The sequence below is a fragment of the Melitaea cinxia genome, chromosome 9 (assembly GCF_905220565.1).
Source record: "Melitaea cinxia chromosome 9, ilMelCinx1.1, whole genome shotgun sequence".
Classification (NCBI taxonomy): Eukaryota; Metazoa; Arthropoda; class Insecta; order Lepidoptera; family Nymphalidae; genus Melitaea; species Melitaea cinxia.
Window position 1 is genome coordinate 13,699,980 of NC_059402.1, and position 18,067 is coordinate 13,718,046.

General features: G+C 35.0%; 1 protein-coding gene across 1 annotated transcript; it reads left to right on the forward strand.

Annotated features, from left to right (window-relative positions):
- The first annotated feature begins 154 nt into the window (after positions 1-154).
- Positions 155-18,060, forward strand: LOC123656513. Its single transcript, XM_045592181.1, has 11 exons — positions 155-358; positions 433-517; positions 2,162-2,232; positions 2,678-2,975; positions 3,400-3,574; positions 4,296-4,378; positions 4,897-5,061; positions 6,036-6,149; positions 16,774-16,899; positions 17,259-17,361; positions 17,750-18,060. The coding sequence occupies exons 1-11, from the start codon at positions 253-255 to the stop codon at positions 17,927-17,929; spliced, it is 1,506 nt and encodes a 501-aa protein (XP_045448137.1). The 5' UTR covers positions 155-252; the 3' UTR covers positions 17,930-18,060.
- The last annotated feature ends 7 nt before the right edge of the window (positions 18,061-18,067 follow it).

Sequence of the window (18,067 nt, forward strand, 5' to 3'; positions counted from 1 at the left end):
GAAAAAAAAATGAAGTTACTTCAGACTTGGCTTCGGCATTTTGTTAAACCAGAATGAAACTTACAAATTCAGACTAGGCTCCATAGATTATAGTCCTTTGCCTTTCCCTAGAGGACAGATTTTAAAACCATAGGCTGTCAAAGTAATGATCGTTTATTGACATATTTGTGATAAATATACCTATTTAAGTGGTTCTTATTTTCTTATCGTTGGCGGTTATCTAGGAATTTATAGAAGAAAAGTTAGAATAAAATGGAAGCCTCAAATAAAATTAATACTTTATCCCAAAAAACTTATCCGAGTAGCAAAATAGTGTCCGTGGAATCTAGTTTACAACAAACATTAATTAACTTTAAAGGTTTTAGTTTTTTATATCATCCATTAACTAAAGATTAAAAAGTACTATAATAAATATAAAGTTTTGTTTTACAGAACTTATGTCAGAGCTTAAAGAGTTGCATTCAGAAAGCAGTAAATACAGAGAAATGTATCTATTGCAGAAGGATAAATGTGAAAGGTAAAGTTTTCATTTCTTGTTTATTTGTTGTATAATTAATTAATTTTATATAAATAATAACTCGTAAGAAAGTAAATCACACTGAATAAAAAGCACTGAATCATTATTCGATGAAATAATGGGCTATTATGTACATCACAGATAGATTAATTTATGGGAGGTTAAATTTTTATTATTTCTGACTCTGTCTTAATTCCGGTGCTGCGGGAAGTGTACTCATGCTCCGTTCTGTGACTATCATGCGTTGTTTTCGAACAAATTTACGTAAAAACGATCTTTACTGCAAGATCAAAATACGATACGAACTGACCTTTAACGACTGACAAATAGACACTTTTAAACAAAATAACGCGTCAGACATAATATTCTAATAAAATTAGCGTTTACATTGCGTGCTAGAATATAGGTATAGAAATTCGAAAAATACCCAAAAATGAATCGGGTTATAATGTACAATATAGGTAGATTTTTTTATCAGAGGTTACATTTTTGTTAAACCCCGCTGTTACAGAGATATCGTAGTTGAAGTTTTGAGGTTAAAATTAACCTACCACCTTTAAGGTTAGAGTAACGCTTGGCTACGGCGCTGCGGGACGGTGCAGCCTCCTTCCGCGCCTCCGCGACTTAAATAAAACACTCTAGGGGTAAGGCAGACAAAGACCACGTGGATAGTGGGGTGCTCCGATTCGGTGTGGTGGTGTGGTCTTGGCCTGCCCTAACCCTAGAGTGTTTTTTTTTAAGCCGGAGCCAAGCGTCACTCTAACCTCAAAGGTGGTAGGTAAATTTTTTCCGATTTGAAAATTGAACCTCAAAACTTCAACCACGATATCTCTGTAACAACGGAGTTTACACGAAAATAGTTATCCAGGGGGGGTGAAAAACCCACACTCCCTTAAACCCCCCCACCCCCCCTTTCCCCCCAACCCCATAAATTTCTTGCCAGATTACCAAATAATGAAAGTAACCCATACCAACCAGACGTTGGGTCAGTTTTACCTGTTGCGTATCCTGCAGTTAAGTTACCAATATACTTTAACAACAGGAGGTAAAAAAGGACGTTACTTTCTGTTGTTCCTCATTTAATAAACAACATCCCTTAAATTCATATTTGTGTATAGAAATATCTCATAAATAAAGTGGAATTTGGCAGAAAAAAGACTGATAAATTAATAAGTTGTATCCGTGTGATACGTAGCTTTTTGGTTACGGCAGCAGAGAATATAGCCAACCCCTCTCATTCCGTGGGTGTTGTAAGAAGCGACTAAGAGATAACACAGTTCCACTACCACCTTGAAACTTAAAAAGCCGATCGATAGCAGGATAACTATCCAACTGCTGACTTTGAAATACATAGACCAAAAACAGGCAGCAGCATCTTCGGTGTCACCAACCCCAGCGTGGTGACTATGAGCAAAACTCACTCACATCATCTTTTTTACACTTATTTAATTTTTATAATTTCTAACCTATAGATGGAATATTAAATTTTAACATTGATTAAAATGAAGTAGGTTTTTATGTTTCGATCTAATAAATTAAAAATTTATGAAATAAGTCCCTAAATGTAAATTTATATATGTGTATTAAACACATATATAAAAAGAAAATCTTTATTAATTCAAAGTGCAATTTTGTAATTTTTAGGCAAACATGTGAAAGCTGTGTGGAAATAAAGAAGCAATTAACAAATGAGAAAGAAATATTAGAATCAGTTGGTAAGCTATTTTCATAAATCATAAAATATTACAAATTAATTTTATACGAAAACCTAATGTTTTATTATTTTATATATCAAATAAGGTGGTCATCAAATCAAGGCTAGCAAAAGGCTAAGTAAATTTGAAGAAGCTAATTCATTCAAATAAAAACATTAAGGATCCAAAAGATAAACACTAGTCCAATGGTACAGTTAGCAGTGGAGTGCTTTCTGCTCAAACTCTATGTTATGTACTAGTTACTCTACTATAATTTCACAAATTTTCGCGTTTATAATTATATTAGGTTACATATGAATATTAGCCAGTTGTTAACTTAAAGCTAAAACACAGGCGACACTCGGTTGCCTACTTTAGGAGCAGACGATCATGTCAGTATGTTAAAGTTTATTCATTCCACATAATATTATAAAATATATATATATTTTTTTTTTTGATATTACAGTTACAGCATTAAACAAACTAAGTGAAACGAGAGATTTTAACATTCTAGATAAAATATTCAGATTAATAAACAGAGATACATTGACACCACCTAATATAGTCGATGACAATGAAGTCAAAGAACGATTAGTAAGTCCTAAGAAAGAATTGTCAGTATTGGAAAATGTTTGTGAAGAATCTCTGTCGGAAATAGAAGGTACTCCTGGACGAAAGAGTCCAATAATACAGAGTAAAAGGATAAAATCAAATTCTGCATATTCTTTGAGTTTGAAGGAAAAAAAGAAATGTCCCGAAAATTGGTAAGTATTATTGAGTAAATTATTGTTTTTTTCTAACCGACTTCAATTTCCATTGACAAGTAATAAAATGAGAAAAGTAATTAATAAAGTTAATAATTAATCAATTAAATACCCATTAATAGGGATAGCTCAAAAACTACTGGTCACATCTCACACAAATTTAAAGGGACCACATGACAAGCACCAAAAAATAATAGTCAAAATCAGTATTCAATAAAAATTTGAGGTAACTCATAAAATAGTTAAATTGTGAACCTCCTCCTTTTTGGGTTCAGTATCTCAAAAGGTAAAAACGGAACCCCTATAGGATCACTTTGTTGTCCGTCTGTCTGTCAAGACCTTTTTTTTGAAACTGCTTAAAAGCAACAATAACACACAAAAAAAAATGTAATAAAATTACAATGAATGCATATAAATATTCCAGGTCAACCCCAGAGAAAAAGAGCATAAAGCTATCATTTCCTACACCGACCTCTCTACGTAACAAGTCAAGTAAAATGAAACAAAGTCGTTTGAATCTGATTAGGATAAAGACCACAAGCGTTGTAGATCTCACCTGTTCTCCGGAAACACGCACTCACAGTGAAAACAATTTACAGGTAATTTATTTAAATTTCCACATGGTTAGGGTTATATTTTTGATACACTGTAAGGGTGGCAGACAAGTGGTAAGCGGCTATTCCAGCTTATAAACCCCTGCAACACTTCTGACTGAAACCCTTCTTTGGAACATATTCATATGTACATAGTTACATGCACATAATTATATTCTTTTAAGAACTACAGGGCACACGTGGGCCACTTTGTAAACATAAAAAATAATATCAAATTTAATAATTTTTTTTTTAATATTGTTTTTGGTGTTAAAGAATTATTACACCACCCATGAAATGAAAAAAATGTCTATAATTTTATCAAGGTTGGATTCTCATCCTCACCGACCAATCGTTTCAGTGTGTCTTCTTCATCCAACATGACAGTAGCGAGAATATTTGTGCCTAACTGATACAGCTAAACCACCTGCCCAGCGTGTTGACTATGGGCAACACACATGAGTTCACGCCATTATTGGCGCAAACTTGTAATGGCTTATGTCCAGCAGTGGATTGCGATAGGCTGAAGTGAGTGAAGGGAGTGATACAGCTAAAAGCTACACAACAAACGATTGAATTGTTATGAAAAAGAATATCAGAAAACCTAATTTTTTATTTAAAATTAACATAAAATAAATAAAACCTTTGAATATATCTTAACTTTAATTTTGTATGGGACCTGTGGTGAATATGCCACTAAATTATTATATTGTAATATTTGTTTCAGTGTAATATAAAGAAAGAAATGTTAGAGAACGATGATACAATACTGCCGTCTCCAACAAGTGGGCGCACTGTCCAATTCCCTATGTAAGTACATTTATTTTGTAACCAGCTGATCACCTTATCAACTTTTGCAGTCTGTCAAATGCGGGAAATTTGAAATTTAAGTTTTTTTCATATATATTTCATTATTGAATTAACTTTTTAATAGATTTTGGAAATATTAAATTTCACAAAATGCTTAGGATTTTATTTTCATCTCAGAGAGAAGGTTTTTTTCCCTATTTGTATGTGACAGCTCAAATATAGGAACCTTCAAATACTATTACAGTAGTATGCTCTTGTATAAGTCACACCTAGTAGACAGATACCCTGAAGTAAGTATATATGGATTTCCTTCAACTACAAGACTGACTCTTTTCTTTTTTTAATGTTTGTTTCCACATTGCTTTATAATTCGAATTTAAGTGTAAAATTTATTTCAAAATCTCATTCATATAAATAAGTTGCTTATTTAGTTAGAACCTCTTAATACTACGTACTACTACACTTCGTAATAGTTATACATAGTCAAATTAATATGAAAAAAAAAAAATTGTTTCCAGGTACAAATCTGTAACAAAAGACAGTCCTATTAAATTTAAAATACCCTCCGAGTTTAAGTGTAAATTAGAAAAGAGAGATTCAAATACAGAAAATGTGTTTGTTAAAGACGCAGTTGTCAAAGATGGGGATGACTCCATCAATTTGTTACAACAATTTCCAAATAGGTATGTGCTTTTAATTTTTTAGTATTAATAAGATTTTATGATTCATATATTATAAAAGGTGACATTTACCATGCTATGGTCATTTTAAGTTTTAGATGTTTCATCATTACAGCCTATACAGTCCACTGCTGGACATAGGCCTCCACAAGTTTACGCCAAAAATAACGTGAACTCATGTGTTTTGCCCATAGTCACCACGCCGGGCAGGCGGGTTGGTGACCGCAGTACTGGCTTTGTCGCACCGAAGACGCTGCTGCCCGTCTTCGGCCTGTGTATTTCAAAGCCAGCAGTTGGATGGTTATCCCGCCATTGGTCGGCTTCTTAAGTTCCAAGGTGGTTGTGGAACCTTGTTATCCCTTAGTCGCCTCTTACGACACCCACGGGAAGAGAGGGGGTGGCTAAATTCTTTAGTGCCGTAGCCACACAGCACTTTAGATGTTTAGGCACTATTAAATAGACCTTGATTGCAATCTACATAAACCCTAGCGGGCCAGGAAAGTTAATAAACATCTATTACAAAAAATAAATTATTTTTATAACAAATATAACTATTTTGTTAAAAAAGTATTTAAAAAAAATACATTCTTTTTTTAAATGAAATGAAATGTAGATATATGAATGAAACACTTATTGTTTTACTTCATATTCTAATTCTGAACAGATTTGGAAAAACTTTTTGACTTTGCAAAACATTTTGGTTCTTCAAATATAAAATATATAATACTATACAATATCAGTTTAACAAAGGAATTAAAAAAAAAGTACTATTAATTTGCAGTAATCTTGTGAGAACATGACATTAATACTGTTTTTTATTCTTCTATGAAAGCTTACCGGAGCGTCAGGTATTAAAAATCAGGATCAAATAATAATTGTCATTATTCGAATTATCATTATTTTCATTTACCAATACAGAATATTTTTACAACTACGAATAAACAATTAAATAAATTATTATAAATAAATGTATATAGGTTTAAGTCGCCGTTAAAAAAGGATAAGTTAGAAGATGTGACCCACTGTCCTGATGAGAGCATTTCGTTACTTCAACGCCTTAATAAGATAGATGAGAAGAGTAAAACGAACAGGTGAGCTTATTTAAAAATAATTTTGTTTGCCTCTTTTGTTGAAAAAAATCATATAGCGTAAAAAGTAATATAACTTAGGTAAAGTACCCGGCAATAAATAATGCACATCGAACTGTAGTGGTGGTCAGGAACGTAGTGTGAAGTTTCTCGGCCACCACCGTAAAGGGAGGATCCTCCGACCAGACGGGTATTATGTCTGGCGGGCTAACGCCCCCAACGGTTGTTGTCGGGTTCTTGTATATATACTCAATCACTTTGAAAACTCTGATAGCGCGATGTAGCGTTCGTCAGTTTTTCTCTAACTACGTAGTTAGTATGTTGCGCGATAGATGTCGCTACAGACCTTTGGAAAGAGACAATCAGCTAATTTCAACTTCGTAGTGTTCGTCTCTGACGTAAATTAGTTATCTGACGGATCGCACTGTCAATATTTCGTATGACAGATCTAATAGTGTAGGGTCCCAAACATTCCGGACCTACTTATTTTTTAAAGGACAAAATATCTATACTTATTATAAAAATAAGTCCCCCGGCCGCGTCTTTCTGTCCTCCTGTCTGTCCTCCTGTCTGTCCTCCTGTCTGTCTGAACGCGATAAACTCGAAAACTACTGAACGGATTTTTATACGGTTTTCAACAATAGAAAGAGTAATTCTTGAGGAAGGTTTAGGTATATAATTTATTATGCTTTTATGTAAATTAGCTGAAATACGGCGACAAATGTTGAAGAGGTCGCAAAAAATCTCGCCAAATGGGAACTTTCCACGCGAACGCCGCGTAAACTAGCAAAGATACAGTTAAGTAATGTACTAGAGAATTCAAAATCTATAAAAATGCTACAAAAAAGTCCGCGATAGCATATCTCTATCTCTTACGGTTGACTTACAATAACCACTTTTATGTTAACATTTTTAATTAAAAACATTACGTTATTTTCAAAGCTATTTTCTTTAGTTCGGTATTAATCCTTATCCAAATGAATATGTTAGTTAGCTTAGTCATTTAATGCAGATTAAAATTGCTCTTTACACTAAATCAATCAGATGAATAGTTTTTGAGATATCGTTGTTAGAAGTAATTAGTAGCGAAACATTTTTAATGCTTGGCGAGCATTGAGATGCCTACGGCGAGTCCATCCCCTCTGCCCCGCATCGCTCGACCGCCTGCTCAAGCTATATAAACCGGGCGATGTAGCGCGCGATCCGCCATAGTAAACAGACTTTGGTAGCAACTGAACGCATTGCGTATATCGACTGTCATCGGCTTACTACGGGTATTGCTGTTCGGCATTAAATCTTGCTATTGGTTCCTATTATTATGCTATTGTTAGTTTTAATTAATTATTTTCATACTTAGTAGGTGGTGTAAGAAACCTTTCAGTTTACTTTCTTCTTTTCGTTTGGTTATTTCGTTACTTTTTAAATAACCAAGTACCTTACTTTTCCGTACTTGGTTGCTATAAATAGATTTTTGTAAATAATTTTCGTGAGTCTATTTAAGTTCATGTATATTCCTTAATTAATTATTTTCATACTTAGTAGGTGGTGTAAGAAACCTTTCAGTTTACTTTCTTCTTTTCGTTTGGTTCTTTCGTTACTTTTTAAATAACCAAGTACTTTACTTTTCCGTACTTAGTTGTTATAAATAGATTTTTGTAAATAATTTTCGTGAGTCTATTTAAGTTCATGTATATTACTTTTTTGTTACTTGGGTGTTGTAGGGAAGTTGTTGTAAATAAATATTATTTAGATTCATTAAACTGTTTCTATTAAGTACCTCTTTATTCAATTTCTTATTAAACTTAGGTAGATAATCATGCCGAGAAGAAGGCCAAATATAGGACGCAGTACGTCTGCTGCTAAAAGACTTCGTTTGAATCGGAATAGTGAAAATAATGAAGAGAGAGAACTGCGTTTATCATTGGACCGTGAAAGACATATTTCGCAAAGACTGCGAGAGTCTTCTGCGGAACGTAACGCACGTTTGTCGTTGGATCGTGAAAGACATGTTTCACAAAGACTGCGCGAATCCTCTGCTGAACGTAACGTACGTTTGTCGTTGGACCGTGAAAGGTATGTTTCGCAAAGACTGCGTGAATCCTCGGCAGAACGTGATTTACGTTTGTCGTTGGATCGTGAAAGACATGTTTCACAAAAACTGCGTGAATCCTCTGCTGAACGTAACGTACGTTTGTCGTTGGACCGTGAAAGACATGTTTTACAAAGACTGCGCGAATCCTCTGCTGAACGTAACGTACGTTTGTCGTTGGATCGTGAAAGGTATGTTTCGCAAAGACTGCGCGAATCCTCGGCGGAACGTGATGTACGTTTGTCGTTAGATCGTGAAAGACATGTTTCACAAAGACTGCGTGAATCCTCTGCTGAACGTAACGTACGTTTGTCGTTGGACCGTGAAAGACATGTTTCACAAAGACTGCGCGAATCCTCTGCTGAACGTAACGTACGTTTGTCGTTGGACCGTGAAAGGTATGTTTCGCAAAGACTGCGCGAATCCTCGGCGGAACGTGATTTACGTTTATCGTTGGATCGCGAAAGACATGTTTCTCAGAGGCTACGCGAATCCTCTGCTGAACGTAACCTACGTTTATCTTTAGATCGTGATAGACACAATGTTTTAATGGAAACTGAAACATCTGAGAGAAGACAACTCCGACTACAAAACGATCGTATTCGGCACATAAATTTTAGGAATAATATGCCAACTAATGGAACACAAAATAATAATAGATGGTCCAATAAAGAGTACTCGGCAATGAATTACAGTACAACAATTGATTATCAAAATTATCGTATCGTTTGTATAGGTTCTCCTTCCATTGTTTGTCAATACTGTTCGGCACTGAGATGGAAAGATGAGTCAAAAGGTTTATGTTGTTCAAATGGTAAGGTAAAATTAGATGAAATAGGTGCTCCACCTGAACCTTTAAATTCTCTACTTGATGAAAGTCATCCAAAGCATACAGAATTTATGCGTCATATTCGGCGGTATAATAATGCGTTCCAGATGACTTCATTCAAAAGTCAACGAGTAGTTGAAAACGGCTTCATGCCAACATTTAAAGTCCAGGGCCAGGTTTACCACCTTGCAGGTAGTCTTCTTCCACAAGTTCCTGACGACCATAAGTTTTTGCAGATATATTTTATTTCCGATCCTGAAGTTCAAGCAACGACTCGATGTAATATTAGTAATAGTAATTCAAGAACACCACTTGATAACTCTATAGTCAGGTCATTGCAAAACATGTTGCATTTGCATAATAGATACGTACAATCTTTTAAAACTGCAATGGAAAGTATCTCTCTCGATATCCCAGATTACAATGTAGTAATTCATGCCAGCAGGGTACCTGACGGTGAACACCGTGGACGGTATAATGCTCCTTCTACCAGTGAAGTAGCAGTTGTCATTGCTGGACAACAATTTGACAAAAGGGATATCGTTCTTCGAAGCCGCGACGAAAATCTCCACAAAATTTCCGAACTACATCGTTCATATGACAGTCTTCAATATCCATTGATGTTTTGTCGAGGTGAAGACGGATACACAATTGATATTCCCCAAGTTAATCCTTCTACAGGAGACAGAGTACAGAAGAAAGTTTCATGTATGAATTATTATTGCTATCGTTTAATGGAACGCCATAATCATTATAATGTTTTACTAAGGTACGGAATGTTACTGAATCAATATGTTGTAGATCAGTATGCTAAACTAGAATCAGAACGTTTAGCTTTTATACGAAATAACCAAACACAATTACGCGCAGAAAATTATATACACTTACAGGATGCTTTACATTCTAATGAACACACGACAAACAATATTGGGCAGCTGGTAATATTACCGTCATCTTTTACTGGCGGACCAAGATACTTACACGAAAAAACTCAAGATGCCATGACCTATGTCAGGAATTACGGGAAACCTGACCTCTTCATTACTATGACCTGTAATCCTAATTGGAAAGAAATAAAAGATAATCTGCATTCCACCGCAACACCTCAAGACCGATATGACATTTTAAATCGTGTGTTTCATTTAAAAGTACAAAAACTATTACACTTAATAAATAAGGTAAACGTATTTGGTCCGACACGCTGTCACATGTATACGGTGGAGTGGCAAAAACGTGGGCTGCCACATATACATTTGCTTTTGTGGCTGACAAATAAAATCAGGCCCGACCAAATTGACACAGTTATAACGGCAGAATTACCAGACCAAGACGAAGACCCAACATTGTATGACATCGTGGTAAGGAACATGATTCACGGACCCTGTGGAGCTTTAAACCCTAACTCGCCATGCATGCATGAGGGAAAATGTTCAAAAAAATTCCCAAAACCATATCAGAGTCAAACTTCAACTGGTGATGATGGCTATCCAAAGTATAGAAGATTATCACCAGAGGAAGGAGGACGCAAGGCTGCTATTCGTAATTACGAAATTGATAACAGATGGGTAGTGCCTTACAATAAACTATTATTAAAAATTTTCGAGGCGCATGTTAATGTAGAACTTTGCAGTTCCGTGAAATCAATAAAATATGTCACTAAATACATCAATAAAGGAAGTGACCTGCAGGCCTAGCATGCGCGCCACGACAAAATTTTGTCTACCCCTTTTCTCGTATTATCTCTCTATGTCTACAGTAGCTAACATGCGTGCACGCGATACTCTTCTCGTTACGTCAAGAAGAGATAATCATTAAATTTTAGTGATCTGTGATATTTATCTCTACGGAAGCTAACATGACATCGTAATTTTGTCGAATTTTGTCGTTTTAGGAAGAGAAACTTCTCGTCTTCAATATTATCGACGAGAAAGACGATAAATAAAAAATAAATAAAACCGGGTGCCTATTTTTTGTATACCATGGCGTTTCCCTATTATAATTATATAATTTCGGTATACGAAGAGCGGGAGAAGACAAGACAACATTCAGAATAAAAAACAAAACAAAATTATATAAAAAAAATCAATAACTAAAAATAAAATTAAATAGAATAAAAGTAAAATCAATAATCAAAAAAAAAAATTCAAAAATTCAAAAAATTTTAAAAATTAAAAAAAAAAAAAAACAATGCGTGATAGAATTACAATTATCTAATGTGCGACAAGATATAAAGCACAACACGGGCATATTGTTTTACATATATAATTAATTCATTCATTACACATATAAAATTCATTTACTTACGCCGTTTTATTTTCCATATTAGATTTTTTAAATTAGATATACACTTTTTATCTTAGCCAAAAGGCCGAGAACATTGTTAAATAAAACGTGTCACTCGTTTGAAATTGGTCAATAACCTTGTAAATTCAACTTTACGACATAAGAAATAAGAATGATATTCAGTTGTGATTATGGTTGATAATGTTTCTCTACTCGACAAGGCGAAGTCTTCGGAAGAGAATTTTGTCTCTCGTAGTGCGCATGTTAGGGTAATCGAGAAAATACTCGATGTAGACATTATGTCTCTCTCTCGTCAAGAGATATCTCGTTGTATGCATGCTAGGCCGGCAGGCTACGTTTAGTTTACATTCTACAAATGAAGTAGAACAATTTCAATCTGGCCGCTACATTTGTAGTTCTGAAGCACTATGGCGGATTATGTCCTTCAATATTCATGAAAGAGCACCAACTGTCACACACCTCGCTGTTCATTTAGAAAACGGACAGCGGGTGTATTTCACTGAAAATAATGTAAATGACATTGTGAATAATCCAAGAGATACTACTTTAACAGCGTTTTTCAAACTATGTGCAGAGGACGACTTCGCAAAAACTCTGACCTACGACAAGGTGCCTGCCTATTATACCTGGAATCAAAATACGAAAAAATTCCAACGACGAAAGCAGGGGGCGGTAGTTCTCGGGTACCCTGGCGTGAGAAAAACAGATGCTCTTGGAAGGGTGTACGTGGTACACCCTAATAATGCAGAATGTTTTCATTTGCGGTTGTTACTCCACGTTATAAAAGGCCCTACTTCGTTTAGAAGTCTCCGCACTTTTGAAGGTGTAACTTACGACACATTCCAAGGGGCTTGCAAAGCTATGGGCCTCCTCGAAGATGACAGTCACTGGGAGAGTACGCTCTCTGAAGCAGCCATATGCTGTTCACCAAAATCACTTAGGTGCCTTTTTGCCATTATGATATCGTTCTGCCAAATCACGGACCCGCATCTTCTTTGGCAAAACTATCAGGAAAGTATGTCCGAAGATATACTGCAACGCAGACGACAAGAACTGTCATCAGATGATTTAGAGTACGACCAAAATATTTTTGATGAAGCTTTAAATGAATTAAATAAAGAGGTCGAATCTCTATCAGGTAAAAGTATAAAAGATTTTGGTTTTAACTTGCCGTTAAATTCAAATCTTTATGCAATAAACAACATCGAGGATTTACGAGACACTGACTATGATTACACCCAACTCTTACAGACAATTCAAGATGAACATCGCTTAAATCCAGAACAAAAAATTGTTTACGACCAAATATTGTCATCAGTTAATAGTAATGAAGGGAAAATGTTCTTTCTAGATGCACCCGGGGGCACGGGTAAAACATTTATAATTAATTTATTATTAGCAAAAGTAAGGTCTGACAGAAAAATTGCTCTTGCCGTGGCGTCGTCCGGTATTGCAGCCACACTTTTGAAAGGCGGGCGAACTGCACATTCCACTTTCAAACTACCTTTAAAAATTTGCAGTGACGACGTCTCTAGCGTTTGTAACATCTCAAAACAGAGTAAAACAGGTAAATTAATGCAGGATTGTAGCTTGATTATTTGGGACGAAGCTTCCATGTCCCATAAAGCATCAGTTGAGGCATTAGACAGGACAATGCGCGATTTACGCAACAGAAATTGCCCAATGGGTGGCTGCACCGTTTTGTTTTCTGGAGACTTTCGTCAAATTTTGCCAGTCATAGCAAGGGGGACTAGAGCTGACGAAGTCAATGCATCACTCAAAAGATCTTATCTTTGGCCACATATTACAAAATGTGAACTTAATACAAATATGAGAATTTTGTCCTCCAGTGAAGACAATAAACAATTTTCAAATAACTTACTTCAAATAGGTAATGGTGCATTTCAATCCGGAAATGTTAAAATCAATCTTAGTAACCTATGTGCTTTGGTTCAAAATGTGGAAGAATTGGTTGAGACCGTATATCCCAATATTACTAATATAACTACAAAGACTTTATGTTGGTTTAAGGAAAGGGCTATATTGGCACCTACTAATGAACAGGTTGATAAAATTAATCATTTAATTATTTCCAAGTTTGAAGCACCATCACAGATATACTATTCAGTTGATACAGTTTTGGATACCGCAGAGGCAGTACATTATCCAACTGAATTTTTGAATTCTTTAGTTCCTCCCGGAATTCCTCCACACAAGTTAATATTAAAAGTGGGTTCACCAGTGATATTACTTAGAAATTTAAATCCCCCAAAATTGTGTAATGGCACGAGACTCAAAATAGTTAAATTAAAAAACTTTCTAATCGAATGCACTATTTTAACTGGTTGTGGTACTGGTGATACTGTTTTAATTCCCAGAATACCGATGATTCCCTCCGAATTACCCTTCCAATTCAAAAGACTGCAATTTCCAATCAAATTAGCCTTTGGTATTACTATTAATAAGGCACAAGGCCAAACTTTAAAAGTTGCAGGAATAGATTTAACTGATCAATGTTTTTCTCACGGCCAGTTATATGTTGCCCTTTCAAGGGTGACATGTAAAAATAATCTGTTTGTGTTTACTAACAATCCGTCAGAAGTAATGAACGTTGTGTATAAGGAAATATTTCAATAGAAATATTCCTTATACACAACGTTTCAAGTAAAAAGTATTCACTTTTAAATATCCGGTGCCTACCTTACAGCTTCATCATCAACAATGTGTAGATATCTTTGTCATCACATATACTTCTTTATCTATACCTAAAACACTGGATGTGTCTATAATATGCGAGGAGTTATTTCAATTACTCTAGGCTCCCATCACCACATCCTGACCTGGTTACTATAGGACCAGCTGCAATGTTTACTCTTTCAAACATAATAAGAATTATCCAAGTCGATACACTGGCCTCGAAGTAATAGGGAAACATAGTCATTATTGGGGAGTTTCGACGATGATATGATATACCTAATCATCGTATTTTTAAAAACAGACAAACAAGTTACACATAAAAATACCAAAATCGTCATAGGTTTGCCTATAATATTTAAGAAGTTCCTGCGATTTCACCAGGATCCCATCATCAGATCCTAACTGGACAATGGGACCACCTGCATACACACCATATATTAAAAAACATCCCTACGAATTGAGAACCTCCTCCATTTTTGAAGTCCGAAATCCACACGGGCGAAGCTGCGGGCGGAAGCTATCTATATAAATAAAAATGAATGTTGTTAAGCGCATAACTCGAGAATGGCTCGGCTAATTTATTTTTTTGTATGTTCCTTAAGGCCCACGGAAGGTGTTAATATAAAAAAAAAATTTACTATTGACAGAACGAAGTCTGTCCGGGTAGCTAGTTAGTGTATATAATTAGTGTATATAATAAACGTATTATATTATCTGCTATATGTACGTAAGAATGGTATTAACTAGCTATTTTACATCACTTATTATCGCTTCAGCCGATAATATCTATGGTAAAGCTTTAGATTAGGTAAAACCAAATTTTGGGATTGTGGGGTCAGGGGGGGGTGAGGGTGGGGGACCGCTACCCCCGGTACCACTGTCACACTTCGAAACCCCCATGGTTATGGAGATATCCACGGTTAAAGTTTTGAGATTAGAAAAAGAATTTTGCAGCTTTCACACGTTATTTTCACATTTCACAAACGTATTTTTCACATTTCACACGTTATTTTCACTTTTCATACGTTATTTTCACAAGTTATTTTCAAACAGTAGTACGTAAAAACGATCTCGACTCCAAGATCAACAAACGATACAACTTACATTACTCATGTTCCGTTCCGTATTGAAGTGAAAAACATGACATAAATAAAAAAAATAACCCTAACCTATCTAACTTCAGAATGAGACCGTTTATAGGCATAATTTCGTTACAAAAAAAATTACCGTTTATTATTAAATTACTAGTTTCACCTGTATATTTTTATTTTTACTTATTTATTGTCATATAAAATAAACTGAAATGAATATTTTTCTTATATAACAGTAAATAAATAAAAATAAAATATATTTAAGTAAAAAACATAACATGAAACTATGCTGAATGGTCTTTAGACCTTTGCCTTTTACAGTTATTTAGACAAAAACAATGAATTTATGCTTACATTACTTTGCTTTGGAGCGAAACGATAAGTACCGCGCCATTTTTTTAAAGCATCTATATCTCAGTCGGTAAACATCAGTTGTCTCGTTTGTAAATCTTGCAGTCGAGATCGTTTTTACGTCGAAAATAACTTATTAAAGTTGCGAAACGGCGCATGGGTGGCACTCCCCGCAGCGCTGGAGCTGATGTGAAGTCAGACGTGGAGCTCAAAGGTATTATAATAGCTTTAAGTTCTTTCTCTAATCTCAAAACTTTAACCATGGAATTCTCCATAACCATGGGGTTTCCAAGTTTCTAGGCAGTGTTACCTAGTATAGCTCCCCATACACCCTCCGCCCTCCACCCCCAAAAACACCATAATTCGGTTTTACTTAACCTAAAGCTTAGCTGAATAGTCAAATAAAAACGAATTATTGTTTTTACTAACTTAAAAAACTCTCGTCAGGTCTGAATCATCAAATCAGGGGTACACCAGTGTCAAGTTATGAAATAATACAAAAAAAAAATGTGTAATAAATTGTCTAAAATTCCTCTTCCTTTTATTTAAGCTGGTTAAAATGGGGTAATTTGAATTTCGTGTTTCTTTAAAAAAAAAGTGTATGTGTAGTTATGTACGCACGTAAGAAGTTATACTTCATTGGCTAGCTAACTTCACATTGCTAACTTCTTCGTTGACTAGCTAACTTCAGGGTCGCACATCGTAAAAATTTACTCTCATCATTTTTCCCTAACGCGCTAAAAGAAATGTAACTTCAAAAACATTGTAACAACTGGTGGTTGCGGCATCGATTCTCGCTCTAGTCTGCCAACTGTATGTCCTTGCAGGAGACCATGTAAAGCCTTCGGTTCTGGTTGTTATCAAGCATAGGTTAGGCATTTAAAACGTTTAAATCTATGGTCATATGAAATAGTATATTAACACAAGTGGCACATGAAATATGTCTATAAAATATTTTTAGGATTGTAATCTTACTTGTAAAAAAATATTTATGAAGTATATTACTTCTTTACACACGCTTGACTTAGGGAGTAAGCTGGTGAATGCGTGACGAGAGCGTTACGAAAAGTATGATCAGGCGAGGCGAACGGAAGTTGAGAGGGAGATATAAGTTAGTGAAGATAGAAAGAGAGAGAGTTACGTTTCGTAAATTTTACTTTAGTCGTGTGGTCTAAAGCACACTCGTTTTTTAACCTTATTGTTATATTTGTAATATGTATTTAAAAATATATATTGAAAGTATTAATTGCAAATAACTTATTGCAGTCCCAAGAAAAGTCCCTTGACTGAGAATTCAAACTTGATGAATATGCAGCAGTCCGAGTCTCAACAGAGCGTGTCCATACTGCAGGAGGATATAATGCAAGATGTTAAAAGTGAAATTATTAAGAGGTATATACTGTTTTTATCTTTTTTTTTTTTAAGTATAGAATATATCCGCCAACCTGCATTGGAGCAGCGTGGTGGATTAAGCTCTGATCCTTCTCCTACATGGGGAAAGAGGCCTAGCTGTGGGGTGTTACAGGCTGAAGCAATATGATTGTTTAGTTGATATCTCGAAATGAATAAAAAAATTATAAATATGTCTGACTTGAACGGCATAGTACCACACTCTCATTGTTACTGCATTTAGTAGCTATGGTAGCCAATATTTGTAATGTGTGTTTGTGTAGACTTAAATGTGCATTATAAAGGTTTGTGTGTGTATAATTCGAAACCATTTTATAATTATCTGTCAACAATTTGATTAGTAGGCCAAGGATCAATCTGGAGCCAGTGTACAAAGAGATGGTGTCGAGGAAAAAGTCTGAAAAAAGAGCTTTGCCTGCTTGGAGCTGTGACGAATGTAAAAACGTAAGATTGTCTTTTTATTATTGTATGATTTAATGTGTAAAATATGTATCCATACTATATTATTAATACATATTTTACACATTAAAAATTTAAGCAAAAAGAAGACAACTTCTAATAAGAATTTGTCTTATTATATATGTGTGTATTATATGCGTATAGTAAGGGTATCATGCGTTTAAACTACGGGCACCATATAACGAGTAATTGAAGCCTATAAATTTCTAAAACAGTGATGATATAATGATAATAATAATAAATTTCTTATTTTGAAACAAATAGTTTTACAATTTCTTAACGTAAAAGTATTTGAAAGTAGTTAAACGTGAAACTCTGTTGTGGCCAGACTTCGTACAAAAAGTATAAAATCTTTTTTTACATTATTTTCCAGTTTTACGCCGAGCTATACAAAGATAACACGGACATGCTCGCTAAGAAAATGGACGAGTGTTCAAAGCACCGCGGCAGGAACAACCCAGTGAGGCCGAAAACTCCTGAAGGCTTCTGGAACCCTCGATGGCACGTACCTGAAGATACTGAGGAGTTTAACTTGAGGAATAATGCTGTGTGATAGTGCCGTGTAGCTTGAATATTTTCATTAAAAAAATTTAAAAAAAAATTGTTCTTTATTTTTTAACAAACGTAGGAATGTCCCCATCATATCGAAGACTTCCAAAAGCTTCTGGTATAAATATAGCGTTATCTGTCA

Coding starts and splice junctions, on each gene's coding strand:
- LOC123656513 (XM_045592181.1), top strand. CDS start 253: ATGGAAGCCTCAAATAAAATTAATACTTTATCCCAAAAAACTTATCCG. Junction 2,976..3,399: donor AAGAAATGTCCCGAAAATTG/GTAAGTATTATT, acceptor TAAATATTCCAG/GTCAACCCCAGAGAAAAAGA. Junction 17,362..17,749: donor GCTGTGACGAATGTAAAAAC/GTAAGATTGTCT, acceptor ATTATTTTCCAG/TTTTACGCCGAGCTATACAA.